The 24,870-nt window shown below is 32.3% G+C and overlaps 4 protein-coding genes across 8 annotated transcripts; 2 read left to right on the plus strand and 2 right to left on the minus strand.

The window, feature by feature from the left end:
• Positions 1-696: 696 nt before the first annotated feature.
• On the plus strand, positions 697-9,802 carry LOC123712008 (importin subunit beta-1). Of its 3 annotated transcripts, XR_006754030.1 has the most exons (11): positions 697-871; positions 1,314-1,555; positions 1,631-1,811; positions 2,349-2,608; positions 3,100-3,286; positions 3,356-4,497; positions 4,583-4,753; positions 4,889-5,011; positions 6,202-6,488; positions 7,631-7,687; positions 9,670-9,802. XR_006754030.1 is itself a non-coding variant. In XM_045664911.1 (10 exons), coding segments are annotated over exons 1-10 (2,652 nt in total). In that variant the 5' UTR covers positions 697-813; the 3' UTR covers positions 7,632-9,513. The 3 variants fall into 3 exon arrangements, 2 of the variants coding, with proteins under 2 accessions (XP_045520867.1, XP_045520866.1); XM_045664911.1 differs by lacking the exon at positions 9,670-9,802 and having other exon boundaries at positions 7,631-9,513; XM_045664910.1 differs by lacking the exons at positions 7,631-7,687; positions 9,670-9,802 and having other exon boundaries at positions 6,202-6,492.
• Positions 9,689-15,488, plus strand: LOC123712009 (adenosylhomocysteinase). 3 transcript variants are annotated; one of them, XM_045664912.1, is made up of 5 exons: positions 9,689-9,801; positions 12,334-12,360; positions 12,560-12,750; positions 13,622-13,774; positions 14,441-15,488. In XM_045664912.1, the coding sequence occupies exons 2-5, from the start codon at positions 12,339-12,341 to the stop codon at positions 15,365-15,367; spliced, it is 1,293 nt and encodes a 430-aa protein (XP_045520868.1). In that variant the 5' UTR covers positions 9,689-9,801; positions 12,334-12,338; the 3' UTR covers positions 15,368-15,488. The 3 variants fall into 3 exon arrangements, with proteins under 3 accessions (XP_045520868.1, XP_045520869.1, XP_045520870.1); XM_045664913.1 differs by lacking the exon at positions 9,689-9,801 and adding an exon at positions 11,956-12,061; XM_045664914.1 differs by lacking the exon at positions 9,689-9,801 and adding an exon at positions 12,170-12,188.
• Positions 15,489-16,005: 517 nt separating this feature from the next.
• LOC123712011 (39S ribosomal protein L15, mitochondrial) lies at positions 16,006-17,292 on the minus strand. Its single transcript, XM_045664915.1, has 3 exons — positions 17,105-17,292; positions 16,878-17,032; positions 16,006-16,768 (listed from the first exon to the last, which is right to left on the minus strand). The coding sequence occupies exons 1-3, from the start codon at positions 17,204-17,206 to the stop codon at positions 16,141-16,143; spliced, it is 885 nt and encodes a 294-aa protein (XP_045520871.1). The 5' UTR covers positions 17,207-17,292; the 3' UTR covers positions 16,006-16,140.
• Positions 17,293-18,720: 1,428 nt separating this feature from the next.
• Positions 18,721-20,872, minus strand: LOC123711995 (conserved oligomeric Golgi complex subunit 6). The gene has a single exon (XM_045664893.1). It carries the CDS (start codon positions 20,645-20,647, stop codon positions 18,806-18,808), a length of 1,842 nt encoding a protein of 613 aa, XP_045520849.1. The 5' UTR covers positions 20,648-20,872; the 3' UTR covers positions 18,721-18,805.
• Between the last annotated feature and the right edge of the window lie 3,998 nt (positions 20,873-24,870).

Consider the following 24,870-nt stretch of genomic DNA (forward strand, 5'->3'; position numbering starts at 1 on the left):
GCCATTGACTTAAGTGGCTTATTTTTAAGTGTAATTTTTATAATAGGCAATAAAAATATATAAATTACTACGATAGTTTTGGTTTAATTATATATACCACTCGCACATCACAGTCCATTTATTGCGAAAATAACACAAGTCCAGAAGAGTTTTGATTGATTCCTAAACAATTCTAAGTGAGTGACTTGATAACCGATTCAATTTGAACGCACATATTACCATAAACTATTTAAAACCTATATCATACTAGCTGACTCGGCAAATGTCGTTTTGCCATGATTTCCAGTACTTTTTTTTAGTTTAATAAAAATAACCTATCTACTATTATAAAAAATAGGGGTTGATCATTTTTGTATGTTGTATAATAAAAAAATGGTCTAAAAAAATAAAGATTTGGGGTGGACAACCCTTATCGCTTAGGGGTTTGAAAAATAGATATTAGCTATTATTACTAACTGAATATGAATAAAAAAAATCATAAGAATCGGTCGAGCAGTTCGGAAGAGTATGGGAATAAACATTGTGACACGAGAATTTTATATATATAGAGAAGAGATATACGGCATACTCACAAACTTGAGTGGATATATTTTAACAAATTTATCTTGATTTAACGGTATTTTAAAAAGATCTTGCTCTGTATACATTATTAATATTTATTCTGTGAAAAATGTTGAAAGCTGGCAATTTTGTTAAAATTTCAATTTTGTGAAGTGTACTTTCGTGCCGGTTACAAATTACATTTTTTTATTTTCGAACGTTTGTTATATTCGCAATATAGTTATAGGCTGATTTAGAAACCATTAAAGCAAAATGCATACGGCAACGAATATATCACTTATACAAATATTAGAAAAGACAATTTCTCCAGGTAATTCAGTTAAAGCCCACGAGCATGGCGCTTCCTTATTGTCAAACCACCTAGTGTAATGTAGAACAATAGCATGTAAGGCGCTTAATCTTCTTAATATTTACTTTGTAAACGCTATTACTTCGAGTAAGTCCTTTCATGCCCAATTAAATTTAAGAGTATATTTAAAGTTACTGTTAGATTATAATATGGGACATGTATGACATGTCCTAACAATTAACTGTCATTTAGCGAAGTTTCTAGTCTGAAACAAAGTCAGCAGTTCAGAGAAGCTGAAATAAATGTTATGGATATATAGGATCAAAACAGACCAATTTAAAATGCTCGTTTTTATTAGATTTAAAGAAATTCATTGTAGTAAATAACCTCTCTGGTTAGTCATATTATACATCATACTACATGTTTGAAGCCTTATTCTGAAAATGTGGTTTAAATTTTACAGATCGAACTGAATTAGAATCTGCTGAAAAGTACCTCCATCATGCTGCCAATACCAATTTCACGACATTTATTAAAATGCTATCAGATGTTCTGGTACAAGGAGGAAATAGTCAAGTGGCGCGAATGGCTGCAGGGTTACAGCTGAAAAATCATCTTACATCAAAAGATTTTACCCTTAAGCAGGAGTACCAACAAAGATGGATAGCTTTACCTGAAGATGTTAGATTCTACATAAAGAAAAATGTAATTGTTTAACATTATCATTGTATATGTATCAAACTTCCATAACGGAATAATTTATTATTGTTTGTATTTTAGATCTTAGCTTCTATAGGTACAGAAAACAGCAGGCCAAGTTCTGCAGCCCAATGCGTGGCTTATGTAGCAGTTGCTGAACTTCCAATTGGACAATGGAATGACCTTATACCCATTCTTGTAGAAAATGTGACTAATGCTGCATCAACTGAACTGAAAAAAGAAGCTACTCTTGAAGCAATTGGTTTGTTTTCTATGTATTCCTTAATGTGAGAATTTAATGAAAAAAAGCTATATGTTATTCTAGCTCCAAGCAGTTTACTATGTATACACAGATACATCAGCTGGCAGTATCATCAGCCAAATTGATTGACTTCCACTTTGTTAAGTCACATATATCAAGTAGATCTTGTTAACTATGCAATTAATTGCTATAATTCTAAATCACAATATGGCACTGGATTTACTTTGAAGTTTGCTATACAAATATCTATTACAGGAAAACATGTTGATTAGCACTAGGTGCTTAATAATCTGATTAATTTATTGGAATATGAAAGTAGTGACAACCAAGATTCTTAGCTACTTTGTTTTTTATTTCAAATATATTGTAGGTTTTAAATAAGACAATGCTTTTCAATCTCAAATAATAAAAAACTTATACCTTTCTTATTGTTTTAAAAGAATAAGATTTGATATAGGTGTCTTTCATAATATGCCACTATTTATTTGTCCTTATATTATTTTAAACAATATTAATTAAAATAAATTTTGTGTTTAGGATATATTTGCCAGGAAATTGAGGCTGAAGTTTTAACAGAACAGAGCAACCATATATTAACTGCAATTATCCATGGTATGAGATCAGCTGAGCCTAGTAATCATGTCCGCCTTGCCGCTACACAGGCTCTTCTTAATTCTTTAGAATTTACAAAAGCCAATTTTGAAAAGGATGTTGAAAGAAATTTTATAATGGAAGTTGTATGTGAGGCAACACAATCCAATGATATGAGAATAAGTGTTGCAGCCCTACAGTGTTTAGTAAGTATTACTAAAGAATGTATTCTAGTTTTATTTATGATTAATAAAAACAACTTACTCTAAATAAAAGTAATTGCTCAGAACAATAGAATTATACTTAATTTAATAAATAACAATTTATATTTATCTATATTAGAATGAATTGAAACATGATGTATTCAATATGCATGTATTTGTGTTAATTGTTCACAGATTGTTTATCTGTTGAAGATTTAGCAAACTACATACTACCCAAATGTAACTAAGTGAAAAACATCCAGTTGTTCATTTATATACTTAAGGCTTCAAAAATAGAGAATTTTTTTGCTTGTGATAGGTTGGATCATTCTATGAATAACACCAAATTCTTGATCTGCAGATATTTAAAAAATCTTATTTTATTTTTAAGTCGTCATAATTTGTTTAGTTGGTTCTACATAAAGAAGTTCCAAATCCCCTTATATATAATCCTACAAACTTAAAGATTATTTTATTAATATTGTCTGTTATAGGTAAAAATATTATCTTTATATTACCAATATATGGAGCCCTACATGGGTCAAGCACTTTTCCCAATAACATTAGAAGCCATGAAATCTGACATTGATGAAATATCTCTGCAAGGTATTGAATTTTGGTCAAATGTAAGTGATGAAGAAATTGATCTTGCCATTGAAGAAGCGGAAGCAACAGAAATTGGTTAGTAGAAATATGCAGGTTTGGCTGTATTTTTGCTTTTTCACTACTTTAAATTGTTTTGGTGTACAGGTCGACCACCAGCAAGAACATCAAGATTTTACGCTAGAGGAGCTCTACAATATATTGCTCCTGTCCTCATGCAGAAACTTACAAAACAAGATGATGCTGATGATGAACATGAATGGAACCCATCAAAGGCTGCCTCAGTTTGCTTGATACTGCTCTCTAACTGCTGTGAAGATGAAATTGTACCTCATGTCTTACCATTCATTAACAATAACATCAAAAATGAAAATTGGCGATACAGAGAAGCAGCTCTTATGGCATTTGGTTCCATATTAGGAGGACTTGAAGCAAATACTTTAAAACCTCTAGTGGAAAAGGCAATGCCCACCTTAATCGAAGCTATGTATGACACAAGTGTAGCAGTCAGAGATACAGCTGCATGGACATTTGGTAGAATTTGTGAGATTGTACCAGAAGCAGCTATTAATGATCAATACTTAAAACTGCTGCTGGAGAGTTTCGTAAATGGCCTAAAGGCGGAGCCTAGAGTAGCTGCAAATGTCTGCTGGGCTTTTACCAATTTAGCTGAAGCTGCTTACGAGGCAGCTGACTGTGGTGAATCAAACCAGCCTAAGACATATTGCATGTCAACTTACTTTGATTTTATTATCCAATGTCTGTTGGAAACCACAGATCGTCAAGATGCAGCTCAACATAACTTGCGTTCTGCTGCTTATGAGGCTCTCATGGAGATGGTGAAGAATTCGCCATCGGACTGCTATATGACTGTTCAAAAAACAACAATGGTTATACTAGAGAGACTTCAACAAGTTCTGCAAATGGAGAATCATATATCTAGTCAAGCTGACCGCTCGCAGTTTAATGATTTGCAGAGTCTGCTCTGTGCTACTTTACAGTCTGTTTTACGTAAAGTGACACCTGAGGATGCACCACAGATATCAGATGCTATTATGACAGCCCTCTTGACTATGTTTGCTGCTAATGCAGGAAAAGCTGGCGGAGTACAAGAAGATGCACTAATGGCAGTCTCTACTCTTGTTGAAGTATTGGGTGAAGGTTTTCTCAAGTATATGGATGCATTTAAACAATATTTGTATGTAGGTCTTAAGAATCACCAAGAATATCAAGTGTGCGTTGCAGCAGTAGGTCTTACTGGTGATATCTGTCGAGCACTTAAGATAAAGGTGAATATTTACTTATTAATCGAGTGACTCAGAGACATTTGTTAATGGTACTTTTTATTTAAAAATTATTTGTTTAATTTCTCAGGTGCTGCCATATTGTGATGAAATTATTTACCTTCTTATGGCAAATCTTAGTGATCCAACCATCCACCGAGCTGTGAAGCCTCAAATTTTATCCGTCTTTGGAGATATTGCTCTTAGTATTGGTCCGGACTTTAAGAAATATTTTGATTTAGTTATGCAAATGTTGCTGCAGGTAATGTAGACAATAAATATAATAAAAGATATTTATTTTTATATTTTACAAGTAACATGTTCTGGCTTTTTTAATTATTTACAAAAGTACACATCTTTCCTCTTTATTAGTATTGATTTTTTTGGATTATTTCAGGCCAGCAACATCCAAGTGAATCCTAATGATTATGACATGGTGGAATACATTGGAGAACTAAGAGAGAGTATTCTTGAAGCATATACTGGTATTATTCAAGGGCTCAAGGGTGTTGGCGGAGAGGTATATAATATTATGTCGATTTTAATATCTGTTATAATGCTTAACTTTACTTATTGTATACATGATCGGAAATAACAGTTATTCCAGTTCAAAAATTTTCACAACAGTGTTGGAACGACCGAGTCGTTGAACACATTTAAATAATTTACAAAGACTAGGTGACAGGTGATGGCATACATAACATAATCCGTAAAACGTCACACACGCGCTCCATAGGTAGCCGATGCAAGAAACCTGTTTTCGATAACTACAAAGTTAAAGTTTAGGTTACATTTATGGAAGCTTATTTTGTTGAATGTCGTTATTTAACGATAACTAATATTATGGGAGTAGTCTTAAACCACATTTTTTTTAGGTTATAGAAATAAGCAAATCGTGAGATTGGGGATGATTGTTTATTACTGTAACATTATTGTAGTCTGACAGTTACCGTCTTGATCATCATTTAATATTTTTAAAAGAATATTATTTATATAAGAGTTATATTAGCGTATAGGCGCAGCGGGAGTTTTCTTTGTATGAAAATATTACAAGTGTTGATTCATTCGGGTTGCAATTAAAAACCATTCGTCCATAAAAAAAAAAACGTATCACTACTGATTTAATCTACATGTATATGATGTAGATTAAACTACATAAAAGTTGTATTTATAAGCAATTGTCTGCATAATTTTTCAAGTTAATACAGTTTCGGAACTCTATTAGCTGTAATAGTTTGCATATACATATATAAGTTAGGTTAATTTACAAAAATTTAAAAGTATTCGTAACCTCATTGGTTTTGATCGTATTAATGGTATAGATTAGAATTTATTGAATTTTTTTATTGCCATAGATTTTATTAAAGATATGATAAAAGAACTCTGTATAATTCATAGCGCCGATACTCTGTAACTCCCTATAGCGTGAGTGACTTTGCTTTTAAGTTTTTCGTCCCCGCGATTCCAAGGTTGCGATCTCAGGATATTGAGGGAACTACATCGATATGAACAATATTATTTGATTACAAATCACTATCCACCAATTCCCTTAAGTTACAAGAGTACTGACGCTGATTGAGAACATCCTTGGCCCAGAATAACTATAAAAAATACATCTTTATACGTCAAAGGAATCTCGCTGACCGCGATTGCTGAAATTCATTTGAAAGTTATTTAAAATATAGTTATTTTATATATTTTTTCATACAGGTGCAACCAGACGTAGCCCTAATGGAACCGCATGTCCAAGCGATAATTAACTTTATGGTACAAGTCGCCTCGGATCCCGAGCGTACAGACGGACACATGTCTGTTATCGCCGGTCTTACCGGGGACCTCTGCACAGTTTTTGGTCAAAGGGTGCTCCCGTTGCTTGAGACCAAACCCCTAGTGGAGCTACTTCAATCGGCGCGCAAGTCCCGCACCCCCCGCACCAAGACCCTGGCCAATTGGGCCACCAAGGAGATCCGCAAGTTGAAGCAGCCTCTTGCTAGCTGGTAAGACCCGGTTTTCTTTTCGAAATATATTATTCTAAATATAGTAGTTACAATATATTTTTTATGTCGGTTAAAAGAGTCCTACTGAATCATTACGCAATAAATTTTAAAGTTTTTTGATTGTAATGTATAGATACAGAGAGTGCCCCCTACAATCACTGTATAAGTTAAGCTATATAATTATTACCATTTGTACAAATTGATTTAAAAATAATGTCAACTAAGAAAAACACTTTTTGAACGGATTGAAGCTATGTATTATTATTAAAAACTTTGTTTATTTTTGCGAAGAACAAAAGTTTCTGTCGTTTTAATGGAACTGATTTGAACAGGAAATTATTATTTCTTTGTATTAAATTTGAAGATAATAATTTTATAAATTGTTATTATGATATCACGTGATATTTCACGTTCTATACAATAACTTTCAGACATTTTCCTTCCTTATATATAGCCAATGTTAATAATAATAAAAAAAACGTTACCTACATCTGTTCCTGTTCTGCTTTCATCTATAAATCTTAATGTATGTAAAGTGTTGTTTAATTTTTACTGTAAATAATATAAAATTACAAATACATGTGTAAACAGATAGTATCCTATATAATATATTTTATTAATTACTGTTCCTTTCCATAATGTAGTATTTTGTATTAGAGATAGTTTTATATCCTGCCGATCTTTTATCCGATGTAAAATTATTTTTCTTTACTATTCCGTTTCCTTACCTTTGTCTGTGGCCATGCGGTCTGCGTGAAGCTATTTAAAAAAAAACTGAGAGTCCATGAAAATAGAAATGTTTTGTTAATGCTCAAAAATTATACTAAATTTTGTGTTCGAACCTAGGGTTTGCCTCAGGTCACCCCAGTTTTGTTAGAAACCTGTCTAGACAGGACTTTAACCCCTATGAAGGGTTTCAATAGACGAGTTTCATAAAACTGGCTGTATTTATGTACTTAATATTTTCTAATGATTTATCTATAACAAAATTTTATATCCTTGAATTACTTTATAAGCTAATCTCCGACGTATTTATTTGAACGCAAAACTAAGATTGTTTTTCCTTATCACCATGTGATAAAATGACATTGCTGATAAACGGGACTGACAGGGCATCGCCTAACCTCGTTGTTTTGTTTCAGATTTGAAACATCGTGGAGCAATAGTGGTGTAACCAAGTTACAAACAAGCTACCCCAGGTTTAAAATATATTAATTGGGAGGTCATATCAAGTCATTTCATTAGCCGGTGGGTGCATTAGCCTGTTTACGTTAAATCGTGCTATTTTTTTTATAGTGACAATTTTTTTTTCAGTGACACGAATAATTTTATTAATGAAAAATTATTTTTAAATAATGTAAGGCTAATGAACTCAACGCAACTCTTAATGTAATTACGCCTCACCATCTTTCCATGTTAATCTACATAATAGAAGCATTTCCTATTCGGTATTATAGATACGGACAGTGGCTGTGGTATCTTTACTTACGACACGAAAGTGAGATTGAATGAAAGGAGACGAATGTTATTATAGGCATGCACATGTGCAAGGGATTTTGAATTTTGTAAATTATTATTTGTAAGGTTTACGGAAGGATATCTGAACGGCTGGGTGAATGATGATGTATGTAAATGAATAAAGATATTTTGTAAACATATACGCGTAATGGTCTTTGTTATTTCGTCGGCTGAGGTCCAAGGACGCCATATTGGTGCTAACTATTATTTATTCGTCACAAAAATTATGGGCAATTATAGAATTATTTACGACAAGCCTTATGAAGTCATTGAAGCGTAAATCAAAACTGCTGTTGTTTTAATAGATATTGTCGTTACTGTGGTTTTAAGGCTATTTCAAATGTTAGACTTTTCTAGTTTTGATTTTTTTACTTTTATAATAAATGGCGGTTATTTATTTATTTATATATAATAGGTGTTTTTTAACTTACTTATAATTTAAAAATGATGCAACTACGATGGTATATTACTACTTAGGTGGTAATAATAGATAACGTTATCAATTTGTGTCTGGTAAAGTCAATTGTAAATAGTATCACCTCCTTTTTTTGTGAACATAAATGTGTTTTATCGAAATGTTATATTTATAAAAATGACATAATAATAAAATGTTTGTTTATATACTTTATTCAATATACTATAGTTTTCATTACATTTTTGTGACGAATAAAAAGTGTTATTGCCTTTGGATCTCATACTTTTGTGTACATAATGTTGTGACTTTATGCTCATTTTGATTTCTCCAGATTATACTCTCAAAGAGGTGCGTTTTCGTCTGTTGACTACTTTTACCAAGTGATCTGAACTGTTGGCAACGGCTGGCAATGATAGGATTGTACAATAGAAAAATGAAACACTTTTAATATTATCATGGCGTTTTGTACCTACGTTTTTATTCACCACCCGCAAATATTTACTGCCAGCAAACGAATGTACTTTTATAGTTTCATCGCTGTGCCTTGAGTGTTTTTTCAAGATTTACCATAAAATTAATGGCGTCAATGTAAAACATTACGCGCATAATATTTCCTTTTAAATCAATTAAGGTATGAGTCTGTTTATAAGTGTGCCTGCTAGTCTGTGAGCATCACTGATAGGAATAATGACTGCGCGATTTATGCAAGAATATCAAAAAGTAGTGATGTGTGTCACTGATGTAATAAATACCGGTCCTCCACGGTTTCGATTTATCTTCAAAATCTGAAATTTTCGTCTTGTACCGGTGTTCTACGTGTGAGTTACAATTGTAAGAGATGTACATATTTTGATCGGAATTTGTTTAAAGGTTCAGTGTCATTGTGTACTTATTGTGGATGATAGGAGTATGTGTGAGGACTAGTGCCATGCCTTGAAAGGTTCTTAATTAGAATCATAGGCATCGAGTCTTTTAATACCACCCACTTTTCTTACGCGAATTAAATATTGAAATTATTTTGTTACTTACATCTTTTGTTCTATTTTTGTTTGCAACTATTGTCCTATATGTTCTACTCTAATTAAAACGATTTAAAAGTTCTTAGTTGTATTATTGTCGCATATTAGTACCCATTTATATCATGTAGTAGTTATTCTGTAAAATAAATTTTCGATAGTGAATTATTATTATATTACTATATTGTTATTTTATCTTGGTGCAAAAATGCGTAAATATAATGAACTCAAGCGAAAAAAATCGGTTTCAAGATTGATATCGATTGTTATTGTTAACGAGAAGTTAAAGTTCAAATGATTTACGGATAAAACTATTCGATTGTTGTCGGTGAATCTGAGTGAACGTGTGGAAAATAAATTGCTTGTAAGTATAAACTTTCGATATTATATTCAATTCAATTCTTGTTTGTGGCTTTTATTTGTGCCAACTGGGCACAAGGTATTTCGCCAGTGTCGATATTATATTACAAGCCATTGAATAATTTTGACATTCAAAAGTTTGACTGAATTTGAACAATGAGGTTTTTTATTTTAATAACATATATGATATTTTTGCTGACGAAATAGAAGGTATACCTATACATAGGAAGTAATTAAATAAACATATCTTCAATTTAAGGGTTATGTAGGTATCGGTTATTGTATACTGTAAATAGGTTTGTAGAAAAAAATCAATTTAATAATAGTATTTATTTCATTTCGTTGTAAATTGAAAATAAATTTAATTGTAATAATAATATAGCAATAGCAGCCTGACCAATTATTTAATCATTCAAATTTAAATTAGTGAACACTCAGTCTGCTAATAGTGAGAATAACCTTTTTGTGTTTATTTAAAAGGTCTTCTAAATATAAACTTATAGGGGGACGCAACGAAATAGGTTAGAAGTTATATGACAAAATAACAAAAATTTATATTCGCTTTCCGAAATATAAATACACATGTAGCAACTTAACTTCTAATCCTAATTAATATTTGTTCATATAGATTCGTAAAGAAAGCTAGATAATAGTAATGCCTTTATACCAAGAGTAAAAATAGTGTTTATGTGTTCATGAAGTATATGATTGCTCCTTCTTAATCAGAAATACCAGCTTAAAAGATTGTCAACAAGATATTAAAGTTGTATCGGATAGTCGTTTAACGTAAAAGCCGCACATATCATTTTATGTCCAAACCATCTTCGATATTTGGAGTACTACGAGGCCGTGTGTTTGCTTCCCAAAGTCACTCCGACTAACTACATGTAATATTATGGTAAAGCCAGATATAGACTACTTCATCGAACTATGGGGAACTGCAGCGCCTACCATTCGTCATAAAATACATATAATGCTAATAAAATTATTGGAGACGCTTTTCTAATACGATTATTTGACCCCAACTGAAAAACTAAACAGTGATACCAAAATTATGGCCATACACCAGACATATGTTTACGATACCTCAAATGTAATAAACGAAGTTATTAATAAATGTATTCAAATAAATATAGCATTACGGGAAAATCAATATAGACGTATCAAGACGTACAAATATTTAATAAATTGCCATCCAATATAAAACTATTTTTTAAAGAAAATATGATAAACAATATATAAGTCCTAAAAAATCTTAAAAGTTTAATATACATTAATAAAATAGATACATATTTTACAAAAATTAAAAAGTCACTTCTAGCATGAATGTCTTTATATTGGTGAACGAGCGTCTAAGGAATTATTACTGTTCATTAGTCAAACAATGCCTGTTGTAACATCTATGCGATCTACCTCCACATTATTTGTAAAAATATCGTACACTATTTTTTTACTGTAGCTAATCAATTTTACACGAATTTACGTAGTTAATATTTCCAGAGCAACAAATATTTTTATTTTATATAGCTTACATTCTAATAATTTGATAAGACGAAGTACACAACGAACCTATAGAATAATTAAATTATCTCACTAAGTAAACGTAATTCCTAATAATGAGAAATAAAGAATCTTTGATTTTTTTATGTTTGGTATGTTTACCCTTCGTGTAGTAAATATCGTAATTTGGCTTGCCTATACACATAATATATTGTACCTCTAGGTTACAGGTAAGCTAGGTTTAACATTCTTAAAACACAATTTAAATTTTTCTATAAATACTTAACCCTTTGGTATTTATCGATTCTTCTTTTCTTAAAAGTAATTAATAACGAAAATTATGTTTTAATTTGACACTTCTGATGAAGAAGTATTGCGCAATTTGGTGCCCATCTGTGGCATTGTGCTTTTATGAAGGAAAATCCATTATTTAATGAGTTTTGGCAAATATTTAAGTACTTCCAGTTCTTATGACGTAACAAAAACAATAATAAACATTGATGTCCGTGAATTACTTCAACACTCAACAGTATTTAATTAATTGTGCTTATTACTAGACCATAGCTTTAAAATACTATACTACAAATAAGTAATCTGTGTTTTCATTTTATAAAATTTCATCTAAACAATTTTTCATCTGCGTATATAATTATTAACTAGCTTTGTACTGTCTAGAGTCTAGACCATATGCTTAGCAGTTAATTAATTATTAAGTGTGTACATAATTGTAAAATACTTCAATAATAATTAGTTTACTTAAAAACGTAAGTGAAACGTCATGCATATACATTAATTATTAATAGCAGCAATAATTACATGTTTAAAATACTCCGCACGGTGTGCACGCCTAGCCGGTCAGTGCTTATTGTACACAAGAATTACTTAATTTAGGTAATTTTTTAAGCAGGCATTTACAAAATACGTTCATTTTTACTTTATATCCATCTTGAGTAGCAGTTTATTTTGTTAAGATTACTACATAACACTTTATTTTGCTTAAAAATTAAGGTTAATATAATATCCTTTTCTTTTCTAGGAAAAATGAAACCACAATTCAAAATCGGTAAGTAGTCTTATGGGAAATACAATAATTGTCATCCTAATTCAAGCCTTTACCATGATCATGGCATTAGTTAACCTAAAATTATTATCAATATAAAGAATTTTTATTTAGCTTATCTATTTAAATTTAACAAAATATATCTAACTAGCGCTCCCTTTTAAGTAATGAGACAAATGTGTATGATTTTATTATATTTTAGCTGATGAAAAGCTGGCAGAGTTGGGCCGCAATGAAATCATGATGGCTGAAAAAGAAATGCCAGGACTTATGGCCTGCCGTCGTAAATATGCACCTGGAAAAATTTTAAAAGGTGCCAGAATAGCTGGTAGTCTTCACATGACAGTACAAACGGCAGTGTTGATAGAAACTCTTGTAGAATTGGGTGCAGAAGTAAGTACTATATCACTATTGGTACAAAATATTTTAAATACATAACATGACATTATTCAATATTCATTATTTTTTTTACGGATTTTAATTACTATAAAGTATATATTGACAACTACTGTTTTATTAATCATTAGTAAATGCACATAATGAGCATGAGTATAAAATGATACATGAGTTAAACAAATTTTAAACCTGAAACATTATTACAAAAACTTACTTCAATCTTAAAAAATATATCCATTTATTACTGGTTCACTCCTAAGTAAAAAAATCATAATTAGTTTTTTCAATGTAACATGTTAGTCTATCAATTTCATGTTTCTTGGCCACTTGTTTTAATAAAATGGGATTTCTAATATATATACTTTTTTTAGATTACACTGCAACTTTATCTTATAAATACTAAATTTTATTTCAAAACTCTTAAAGTAATTAAGTGTTACATTGTTAATGTTCAAGGATTTTTTAGTTGGTAAAACAATTAGCTTAAACAATAAGTCATTAAATTCAAAATTAAAATCAGAAAATTGTGATTGTTTTATGACAAAATTCTACAGACACTTAATGGGCATACTCCAATGATTATATATATAATGTAATTTTTAAAAGTCTAATAATGTTAAATATTCATTAGTTTTTTTATACCTACTCACTGACAGCTTCTGTAGGTATTGAATATTTAATCTATAATGTAGTGACAATAAATACTATATGATTATTAGCATCCGTTGCTGAACAGATAGACTTATTTAATTTTTAAATTTATATATTTTACACAAGTTACATTAGAAAACTAATGTGGTTCCTATAAATATAACCATAGCAGTCTTGTTTATTCATCAATCTACATACAGACTAATCCCTTTTTCAGATACAATGGTCAAGCAGTAATGTCTTCAGTACACAAGATGAAGCTGCGGCGGCCCTGGTTGCACGAGGCTTATCAATTTACGCCTGGAAGGGAGAAACTGCAGAGGAATACATGTGGTGCATTGAACAGACTCTCATTTTCCCTGATGGAAAGGTAGAAATCTAGCTATATTAAGTTTTACTTATAAGCCTCAATGTTTTCTATTTATATATGTGGCAGTAAAGTAGTTAAACCAGAGAGTTGATTAAATCTCTACACAGTAAATGAAAGATCGATATTTAATCAAGTCGCTAAAGTTCCGTCAGACAAGTAAGTGAACGAAACTTTTACCGAGTTTTCTAAACAACAAAACTAATCTAACCATTTACAATAAAGCATAACACGGAATTTCCAAGCTCTCAGTTCTTCACGATCACGCCGAAATAACAAATGAAATAATCATGGCGGATTCTTGTTTTACATTGTAAATCAACACGCTGGCGGTCAGACAAATAGTTAAACGTTTTCGACATTTAAATCAATATCCTAGCGACTTGATTGAATATAGACATTTAACTGTCTAGATATTCAATTAACTCTCCGATTTAACAACTTTACTGCGACATATACAGCTTAAAATTCTTTTAGTTAGGGTTATAAGTATGATTTTGTTAAAAGTATAATACTAGATGTGATAAATGTAGTTACAATTGTATGCTAAATTTATTTAAATTCTTATGTCATTAAGTTCAAAAACTATTGTGACATATAGTAGAAGTAATAAAGGCTTTTATTTTTAGAAACAAGAGTAAATTTATATAATAACTTTTACATTTGCAGCCTCTCAACATGATTTTGGATGATGGTGGTGATCTGACAAAACTAGTTCACACAAAATACCCTCATCTCCTAGAAGGCATCAAGGGAGTTAGTGAAGAAACAACTACTGGTGTCCATAACCTGAATAAAATGTTCCGTGAGGGAATACTCAAACTTCCAGCTATTAATGTTAATGACTCTGTCACAAAGAGTAAGTTTGATAACTTGTATGGATGCAGGGAATCCTTGCTTGATGGTATAAAGAGGGCCACAGACATGATGATTGCGGGGAAAGTATGTGTAGTAGGTGGATATGGAGATGTTGGCAAGGGATGTGCCCAGGCTTTCCGTGGATTTGGAGGGAGGGTCATTGTTACTGAAATAGACCCTATTAATGCCCTTCAAGCTGCTATGGAAGGCTTTCAAGTAATAACTATGGATGAAGCAGCTGAAGTTGGACAAATATTTGTCACTACCACTGGAAACATTGATATCATTACTAAGGACCATTTCTTAAAAATGAAGGATGATGCAATTCTATGCAACATTGGTCACTTTGACTGTGAAATTGATGTTGCTTGGTTAGAAAAAAATGCTAAAAAAATCAATCTTAAACCACATGTTGATCGCTACGAGTTAGATAACGGAAACCACTTGATAATATTAGCATCAGGAAGGCTTGTGAACTTGGGTTGTGCAACTGGTCATTCCTCTTTTGTCATGTCTAATTCATTTACGAACCAAGTCATGGGTCAAATTGAATTATGGACCAAACATAACATATATCCAGTTGGAGTTCACACACTTCCTAAAAAGTTAGATGAGGAAGTAGCAGCTCTGCACTTGGACCATCTGGGTGTAAAGTTGACTAAATTGACACCAAAGCAGGCCAAATATATTGGAGTTCCAATAGAGGGGCCTTATAAACCTGCTAACTACAGATATTAACTATTGATATAGTTTATATCCGTCTAAATTTTGCATATTATATGAAGCTAACGGGATGAAACTAATGTTATTAATTTGTAACTAACTGGTACTGGAAAATAAAGTTTTGTTTTGAATCTTGTGTTACTTTTATCATTTCATAATTCTTACTTCGCTAAGTTAACTTTGTTCACCTGTTTAGAATTGGTATAGGTGGATACCCAGTGGTATTAGGAAGCCTGACCTATATTCTAATTTATCACTTATACACCATGATTTTTAAGTTGTTCTCAAAACTTTGCTTTTGAGGCTTTTATGACTTAAAATTGCATTGTACTTTCAACTAATTATGGTCTACTGATATTAATTAACTATGCCGTAACAACCCTATCCAGATTTCATAGTTTGATGGTTACAGTTGCTTCATAATCTTCACGATTAATTACTATGTAATGAAACACATGGAGCAAACAGAATACCAATGATGTGCAGATCAGCTTGATTGTATTTTTTGATAGAGCTTCCCTTTGCAACCATTATACTACTGACATAATTTTGCTCCAGGTTATAATATGAATTTAAGCATATTGCTTGTAGTATACAACAAGAACTAGTATGTTTAGATAGTTTCTGAATCAAAAATTAAAGGAAAATGTTTTTAAAATCATATTTTTAATGAATTTTATCCGAGTATAATGTGTCTCTCATTAAGTAAAACTATTTTCTTTAAATAATATTTAAACACAAGGACCAACTTCTTCTAAGATTAACTTATACAATATACCATGTGATAATTATGACGCAAAAAATCTGACCAATTCTTCATCTTTAGGTTTAAGGATGCATTGGTCTTTCAGGTTGATTACCCAGCCTGGATCTAAGCCATAGAATATTTGTCTTGGGTCTTTCCTTTCACACAACATTTCATAACTAGGATCATTTTCCAATTTTGGTAATTCATATCCATATTTTTGGGCTAACCTCAGCCTGTCTTGTGATATTTCTTCAGGGTCAGCCAAATATCCTCTGTTTTTTGCACTTGTATAATACTCTATTGCATCTGGTGGGGGAATCATTCTCCTAGGTATTGACTGTCCATTTTCAAAAAATTGCTTTGGATCCTTTAGTAGAAAGAGGCTATGTGGATCATAGTAAGCAGTTGTTATAACACCACCATTTCTTTCAATAGCAGCAATCACTTGCTCACTCGCCCATTGGACTTCAATATTAATTTTTGCAGCAAAATTGTCAACACCTTCATCAGTTAAATTTACACCAAAATGCTTTTGATCAGGAAAAAAGTTATATAAACCTGATTTAACTATTGATGCAATATCAACGGGTTTTGAAATATCCAATCGATTTTTATCTATTAAAAGTTGAACTTGCTGTAATGACAATGGTGGATACTGTCGGCGAAAACTGAAAGAAACAATAGATTGAAGGTGGTGATTACTGCTAATTATTTAATAATTGTAAGGTGTGGTAATAAACAAATAAAATTAAAACAAAACAATTATAAATATCTTACTGGTGTCCTCTATAATAGTGTTCCTGTGGCATTCGCAAATAAAATGGATTATTCCCGGTTTCATAACCCAATCTCATGTAATTCATTCTTTGGCCAGAACCTTTATTCCCAGCACCATGTTTATCTCCTCCATGTTGACCACGACCTCGTTTAGACTAAAATAATTAGAATTATTAATATACCAAACAGAGTAAAGTAACCTTAAAAACTATATACAATATAATTACATTCTTTTTGTGTCCTGGATTATCCCGAAGATTTCCTATAGATATCCTAGGAAGTGACCTTAGCATTGCTAAGGATTTTTCTGTTATTTGTCGAGAACCCATTCTGGTTATTAATGTGTTAAAATCATGAAAAATTAAATTTAACTGTTGAGTTTAACGCCAAACACTTAAGACTTTAATTATTTTTCCTAAAGTAAATGTCATAGATAATTTAATAAATCTCCAATCACAGAGTACAAATACTTAAAAAAACAACTTGCATCATTTCTGTTATCTGTAGTCCAAATGTCAAGCCTTCTAAAGTACAATGGACGTACTACGTAGTCGACGAATATTAAACAAAATTTGTATGAAAATTATTCCCAAGGATATATTATAAGTGAGCCGAAATGCGACCAATAAATTCAGTTTTATAAGAATAATAATATTTTACAAAAATAAATTATTAAGATATAATTAAGAATGACTTAAAATAGACAAAATTCTTAAAATGGCCAAAATGGTCATCTGCCCTAAACCACGGAAATCCGGGGGTTCGTCCATATCATAGCAGAAAATAGATTTTATAAACTGGACGAGTCCAGTGTAGATACAGATGTGGATCAACGGAGTGACCGAAAAAGAATGCAACTAGGAAAAATTTGCAAACACTGCAACAAAAAGTAAAGAAGATTCGATCCGAAGCGTCGGAACACAAAAGGACTCTGATTGTTCGTGCCAAATACCGAAAATTTAAATTCCCACAATAACAACGTTCATGCTCCCATCCCTACTAAATGCACCAAAACTTGTAATAGAGGGTCACTTTTCGGTAGAGTATTTGGTTTCACAGTGAGGTCCGAAAGAAACGAAAAGTTATGATTTGAGAAAATGTTATATCGTATAACTTCATATTATCTTCAATAAACCCAATAAACAACCATAAACGGTATGTCTAACGCAAGGACTCATTGGTACCAATCTAGTGGATATTATGAAAAAGTTACAGAATATTATAGAATTTTCATAAGAATTACTAAAAAAGTAAATTTTCTTATAAAAACTAAAAATTGCTGAAATCCAACTCCTATTTGCGTTTAAATACTACTTTTGGCCATCTGTATACCTATATAACGTAAACTAACTGAAATACGTGAAGCTAATTTATGCTGATCCCAGATACTACAATATAATATAGGGTAGACGACCTGAACATACGCAAGCTGAGTGTCAGTGATGCGAACACTTGCATAATGTTTTCCTTAAGACTTAATAACTTTAAATATCCCTAAATATTGATTCCTTAGAGATTTTGTTTTGGTTTGAGAGATAATTTCAAATATGTATCAAAAACATTTAAGTAACAGCGGTTTTTATGGCTTTTTAATATTTTGATTTAGTTTGTTGGTAGAGTTCGAGGCTAAATTTAAAATGTATGGTGCGTTTTTTAAAGATGTTTTTCTTGAATAAAATACCCCCTAAATGCTCGTCTTAATTTTAGATAATTTCACTCTCACGCAGCAGTTTGGAGTGGCGAGAGGTTGAGAAATAGCATGATTTGTAGCAATCCCGTTAGTCCGCAGTCTGTACATATGCAGACTATTTTTGTTATTCGTGGTGGAAATAAAAAAACCAACGACTATTAACATTTATTAATCCTTAAATTTGACAATTAAAATTTAAATAGTTAATAAATCAGAAATGAGTTGTATTTTTTTAATATTATGTTAATAAGTTTTTAACTTCACTTGGTGTACGGCGAATAATTGTCAGTGCATCTCCATATCCATTATTTTGATCATGTATAGCAGTATATAATTGTTCATAAATAGCCAACACCACTTCAAAGGCTCTTTTTTTAATCAAGGTTTTGTGTGTATGACTAATCAATAAGTTTAATTGGGGCAATATATATGAATCTGGTGCAACTAAAAACATATCAAACTTATTCAGAAATGCCCGGAGTGATGCAGAATCCATACCAGGAATAGCTGAAAGTGGCCCATTTATTTTTTCTTGTAGAATGGTGTAAATAGGTCCCATGTTTAAATTGGCAACTAAGAAACTAGCTTGTTCAGAAGTTAATGTATCTACTTGAGCCTCTGACTGAGCCTGCAGTCTCTCATTATATTCATCAAGAATTGTATACAGTGAAAGTGTGCATTGAATATGATAGATACAGTTTAACATATACACTGCCATATCTGTAGAGCTTAAATGACAGGCTGTTTCATTAATCGCATGAAGAAGTGGTTCTAAAATATGTGCAATAATCATCTTCTTGTCAGAATGATTAATATTACTAGTGACATTCATTAAACTTCTTAGGAAACCAACCAAATCTGTCACTACTATAGATGGATTCAAATCTTGTGGAGGTGCTTTAACGCCATGACTTAGTTCCTTTTGCATTTTATTGTCCAAGGTAACCAAGAAAGCATCTGAGCTCTTTTTCAAAAGTTCATCAAAAATGTCAACTAAATGCCCTTTCTGAATATTGGCCTCAATTGTATCCTTGTAATATGTTATTAAATTAGTTATAGACCAAAGTGTTAATGGATCTTTATCTGGCTTCAGTATTAGTTCAGCTCTTACTTTTAACAAAGGACATAAAGCCTCCATAATGTTGGTCAGTGCTTCAACTATTTTAATTTGCTTATCAGGGATAGAACAGTGTTTAAATAATGTATTTAAATATTCTTTCTCAACTGGAATAATTTGATATACCCAAGCCATAATGTCACCTATGTACCTTTTCGGTTCATTAGCATAAAACTCAATTGGTTTAGATCCATCAGCTCCTTTTGTTAAGGCATCAATGAAGAGCTGAACAACAACACCTTTTCTAGCATTGCAGTATTCATCCACAATATTGGTAAATAAAACTTGTCGATTTTCAAACTTCACTAATGCCTTAGGAATTAAAGGATTATTAGGAGAATCAACAACTAGGCATGCACCAATAGTCCAATGGTATAATTTTTCTATTGCAGCTTCTTGTTGGAGCCCTATTAGTTCCATGATATCAAAAGCCGGTGTTTGGTACCAACATTTGATAAGAGATTTGCAGTTGTCATGCAATTTCTCAATGTGGGATAAAGAGTTAAAAAAGTTTGTTGACATTGTTGAGGTGTTATAAAGGTATTGATGGAGTTCTGGAGATACTTGAAAATTGTCAACAAAAGCAGTAGCCCACATAAGCTTCTTTCTTGTTTTTTTTCGTTCATCATTTAATTTTGTAGTTTGGACAATAATATGATGGGTTTTTGTTTTAGATTCATTTAATCTATTGGACATATCTTTAACTGTAACATCTAAAGTTCTCAAAGAGTTGAGAAACAAATTTAATTTGTCTTTTACTTTGCCATATTCTGTCAGAATAGCTTTGTTCACTTGTAAATCCTTTTTTTCAATTTCATTTACTAATGTTCTTCTCATATAGGCAGAATCAGAGGAGCATAGTCCAGAAATTGTATACAATGCGTCAGTATTATCTGCTATTACGTGGCTGTCGAATATTTTGTTAATCTTCTGCCTGATAGGATTGCTATATATGTTTTCCATATTCGTAATTTATTAACTATAGCGATAAACAGTTCGTTTATAGCCTCAATTAATATATAGGTTTAATATTTTTCAATTTCTTTAAGTACAGTTTCTTAAATTCAATTATTTTTTTATGTTGGCACCTAAAAACTACTCGATAAGAATGTTTATTAGTGCTTGTTTTAATATTTAAATCGCAAATATATGAAAAATATTAATATTAATCGCAACTATGATAAATCACGGAACATAGAGCGGTGTTGCCAGATAGTCTCGGTGACGTACCCCTAGATTAATTTGATTTCCCCCCAGAAATCCCCTAAGATGCCTTCACCAACAGGACGGTGGCATGGGCCATGGCGCGATTCTTTAAAGCTGTGGTCATGTTGGGATTGTTGGGAAATGAAAGGCATTACGCAAAGTATCTATAATTGAAATTGGATTGACAGGTTCAAGTTTATTTCAATTTTTGGTTAAACGAATATACAATTAGTAAGGTTAACCACACAGATCCTTTTCTTACGATGTGTTAGTACTTACTTACTTATTTCGAAAATCAGGAAAAGTGTATTTGGCATGGTTTTGAAATGTCCCCAAAATTATTTCCCTGTATTCTGCCCCTAACTCAGTTGAGAAACCCCTAAATCTAGGGGAAATCCTCTGATCTGGCAACACTGACATAGAATTATCTCTAAATTAATCGATAAATAAGTTAATCGATGACAATCCAAGCGATTTTCCAAACATCGAACCATCGTGACGAAAATGTCATTATATATGTCTATAAGTCAGCCGGCCCCAGACTAGCAAGACTTCTCGTCGAGGCATCGCCACGAATATTAGTAGCTATAGTACGTGCAGTTTAATTACTTACTTGTTACATATACTATAGTCGACGCATTATGAAGTGACTACTGAGGTCTGAGGCTTTGGGACTTAAATCATAATTATCTATATGTCTTGCTCGCACTTAAAGGTTTTATGAATAGGTGTAATATAATTTTATGATGTGCGTAACAAATTTTAGAGGTGTATATCGATAACAGGAAAGGTACGATCGATATGATAAATTATGTTAAGAATTAATAGGAATATTTTTTTGCTATCCGAAAATAAAGGTTTTTAAATTGTAAGATAAAATGTTTATTTCGACGTAATCATAGAGAAATTGTTTAGATCGTAATGTGGCCCGGAAAAGGGCCGTTTTTTTCTTTTCTAGGGATATTTTTTTGTTCTTCACAAATTCGCATCCGTATCTTCCCCATCTATGTTATCTTCCTGTAGGTTAATTATCAGAGGTGGTTCTTGATATCTTAAATAGATTTCCGCATGACTTTATCCTGGAGCTCCTCGGCATGCCTCACACATTTGGCCCAGTCTTATTGAGTAACAATATCAATAGCGTTTTGGAGAAGAATTTCAACATCACCTATGTTAAATGTATGATTTTTTCAGCAACTTTTCCTTTGACTTGAGCCCAGATGAGTTCCATGGGGTTATATTCACAGTGAGAGGAGGCAATCTTATCACTTCGTGACCCCTTTCATATGCCAGCTGGTCTAAGGCATATATTTTTTGAAGTGAAACTTCTAATGCAACTTCCAACAAGTTTACGTTAAACGTTTAACGCTACCATGAAGGGGTATGAAAGAAACAGAGCGAGAGTGAAGGCGTGGTACTCGAACGCATGTGCGAAGTATACCTGTTAAAGGTCAGCGCGAGCGTTAGCAATGAGTAGCGTCCAATATTCCAAGTAGAGCCCAAGCACATTTGCTATGCAGTGAAGTAAACAGTGCGAGGGTCGAGAAATTAGCTGAAATACGTACTTGTTATTCTATTTTAATTTATAACATCGGACGGAAGTCAGAGTCAAGTTCGGAGTATCAATCCGGTGGTGAGGGGCCAAGGAGTAATCTCAACTTGGCCCTTGTGTCGTAATTCGTGGTAGTGGGCAGATAGCGCGTAGCGCCGGGTGGGAGTAGGGCCCAGGGGTCGAAGCCGCGATTGCTGCCCTGGTGTCTGGTCCAGTGTTGTAGGTACCTGCGGAGAATAACTCACGCGAATACCTGTAAAATATATAATAATCAGAAAACCATGCCGTAAATCAGCACGGATTTTTATTTTACGGGTTGCATTGCGTGCACATTCCTACTGGCAGTGAGATTATATAGAGAATGCGTCGATTATACGAGAAGGACCTGATTGGAGTGACTGTATGTTCCTATATTATAAATTATGCATAACAAAAATTATGCTATATACGTCATTAAAATATATTGTGAATGAGAATTCTCGACAAGAACAGGTTTCTTGCATCGGCTATCTATGGTGCGTCAGTGTTTAGATTTGTATATGACGTTTTACGTGCAATTTTAAATCGTTTGAATGGTTTGATTGTTATAAATTTACAGTTTATATGTCACTGGCCTTAGTATATATATATATGTGTGTTAATGATTTAATTATTTTCGACGTCCTGGTGGATAGAAAAACTGTGTACAGTTTGTGTTTCCACCATATGAACTTCCTTTATATTAAGAACACTTAAATAAATATAATAAAAATATACCAATATTTTAATATCTGGCGTTTATATATTTTTAAAATTTTATTTATTGAGAAAAATTTACAGCTTAACTTACTAACTAAATATAATGTTCTTTTTACGCCATTAAATAAATCCTTACATTTAGTTAAGTACTAATAATATTAACTGGATTGATAACAATAACATGATTAAATTAAACTATATAAATATATATCAAAGAAAGTAATAAACTAAGTAAAAATTAGTTATGTAACACTTAACAGTTTACGATAACATATACACTTATGAAAACTTATGATTCACCATTTATTCCATTGAGGAGCGGAAATGTCATAGCTCTCCTTGCCGACACTACACTTGAGGTGGATAGGTCAATATCATAAGTTAAACTGTTAAACTGACTCGCCGCCCTAACCATACAACTGTTCCCTCTGTAATTGGTGTTAACTTTACGTGCATATTTTTTAGTGTCCTATTATACACACGGAGACAGACATTATTTAGTAGCACAGGACAGTCAACTTTACCTGTAGCTAAATTTATTAAATATGTAACATCTGCTATCTCACGCCTAACTGAGAGAGAAAGAATGTGGAAATGGTTACATCTTGCTAAGTAGTCAGTCAGGAAAACCTTAACTTTATATTGCAGATGTCTAGTAAATTTCTTTTGTACGAGTTCTATACCATTGCTATAAACGGCATATTGTACGTTCCATACTTGCGAGGCGTATTCTACGTTAGGTCTAACATAGGCAAAGTACAGAGTTTTAAGTATCTTGACTTGAGTGAAGTTTGTTGACGTCCTTAAGATTAACCCTAACATTATATAAGCTTTGCGAACAATGCTATCAATATGTTGTCATTCTTTAATACAGATTTTTTAAGTTCATAGGCTTGTATACCTTTCTTATTTCTTTTTGAGTAAGTCATGGAAAACATTTGGATGCGTTAAGATCAAGTTTATTAATTTGACAATAAGTCAATTTAAGTCACCGTGTAGGTCAGATGAGTCTTCTTCAGTACAGATATATTTTAAGATTTTCATATCGTCCGCGTATAATGTTTTTAACGTTGGAAGCAAGTTTGAATATCGTTCTCAAATACAATAAATAGTAGCGGTCCGAGTATGGATCCTTGCGGTACTCCTGACGTTATATTAGGTCCTTACATATGAAATTGGCGTATTTCGTACTGGCCACTTTAATAACGATGTTCTCCTCTTTGGTAAGGAATTAAAATTCAAAATTGTACAGCTATTTGCTTGGATTTGTGCTTCGATGACCGTCATTCATTTGTTTTTTCTGTTTGCGTCACTCATTTTACAAAATGGAAAACATAAAGTATCGCATTATTTACGAGTACGAGTTCCGCCGTGGCACTAGTGCTGCGGAAACGACTCGGAGGGTGAATGATGTGTATGGCGGTCATGTTGCAAAAGAAAACATAGTTCGTTTTTGGTTCCAACGTTTTCGTTCTGGAAATTTCGACCTGCAGAACAAGCCCCGTGGACGGCCTGAGACCTAAGTTGATAATGAAGTATTGAAGGCTATTGTGGAAGCGGATCCATCGCAAACGTCCAAGTTAGCTGCAGGCTGCGTTAGTAATAAAACTGTTTTAATTCACTTGAAGAAAATTGGGAAGATTAAAAAGCTTGAAAGGTGGGTACCTCACGAATTGACTGAAGCAAACCG

This window comes from Pieris brassicae, chromosome 7 (genome assembly GCF_905147105.1).
Source record: "Pieris brassicae chromosome 7, ilPieBrab1.1, whole genome shotgun sequence".
Lineage (NCBI taxonomy): Eukaryota > Metazoa > Arthropoda > Insecta > Lepidoptera > Pieridae > Pieris > Pieris brassicae.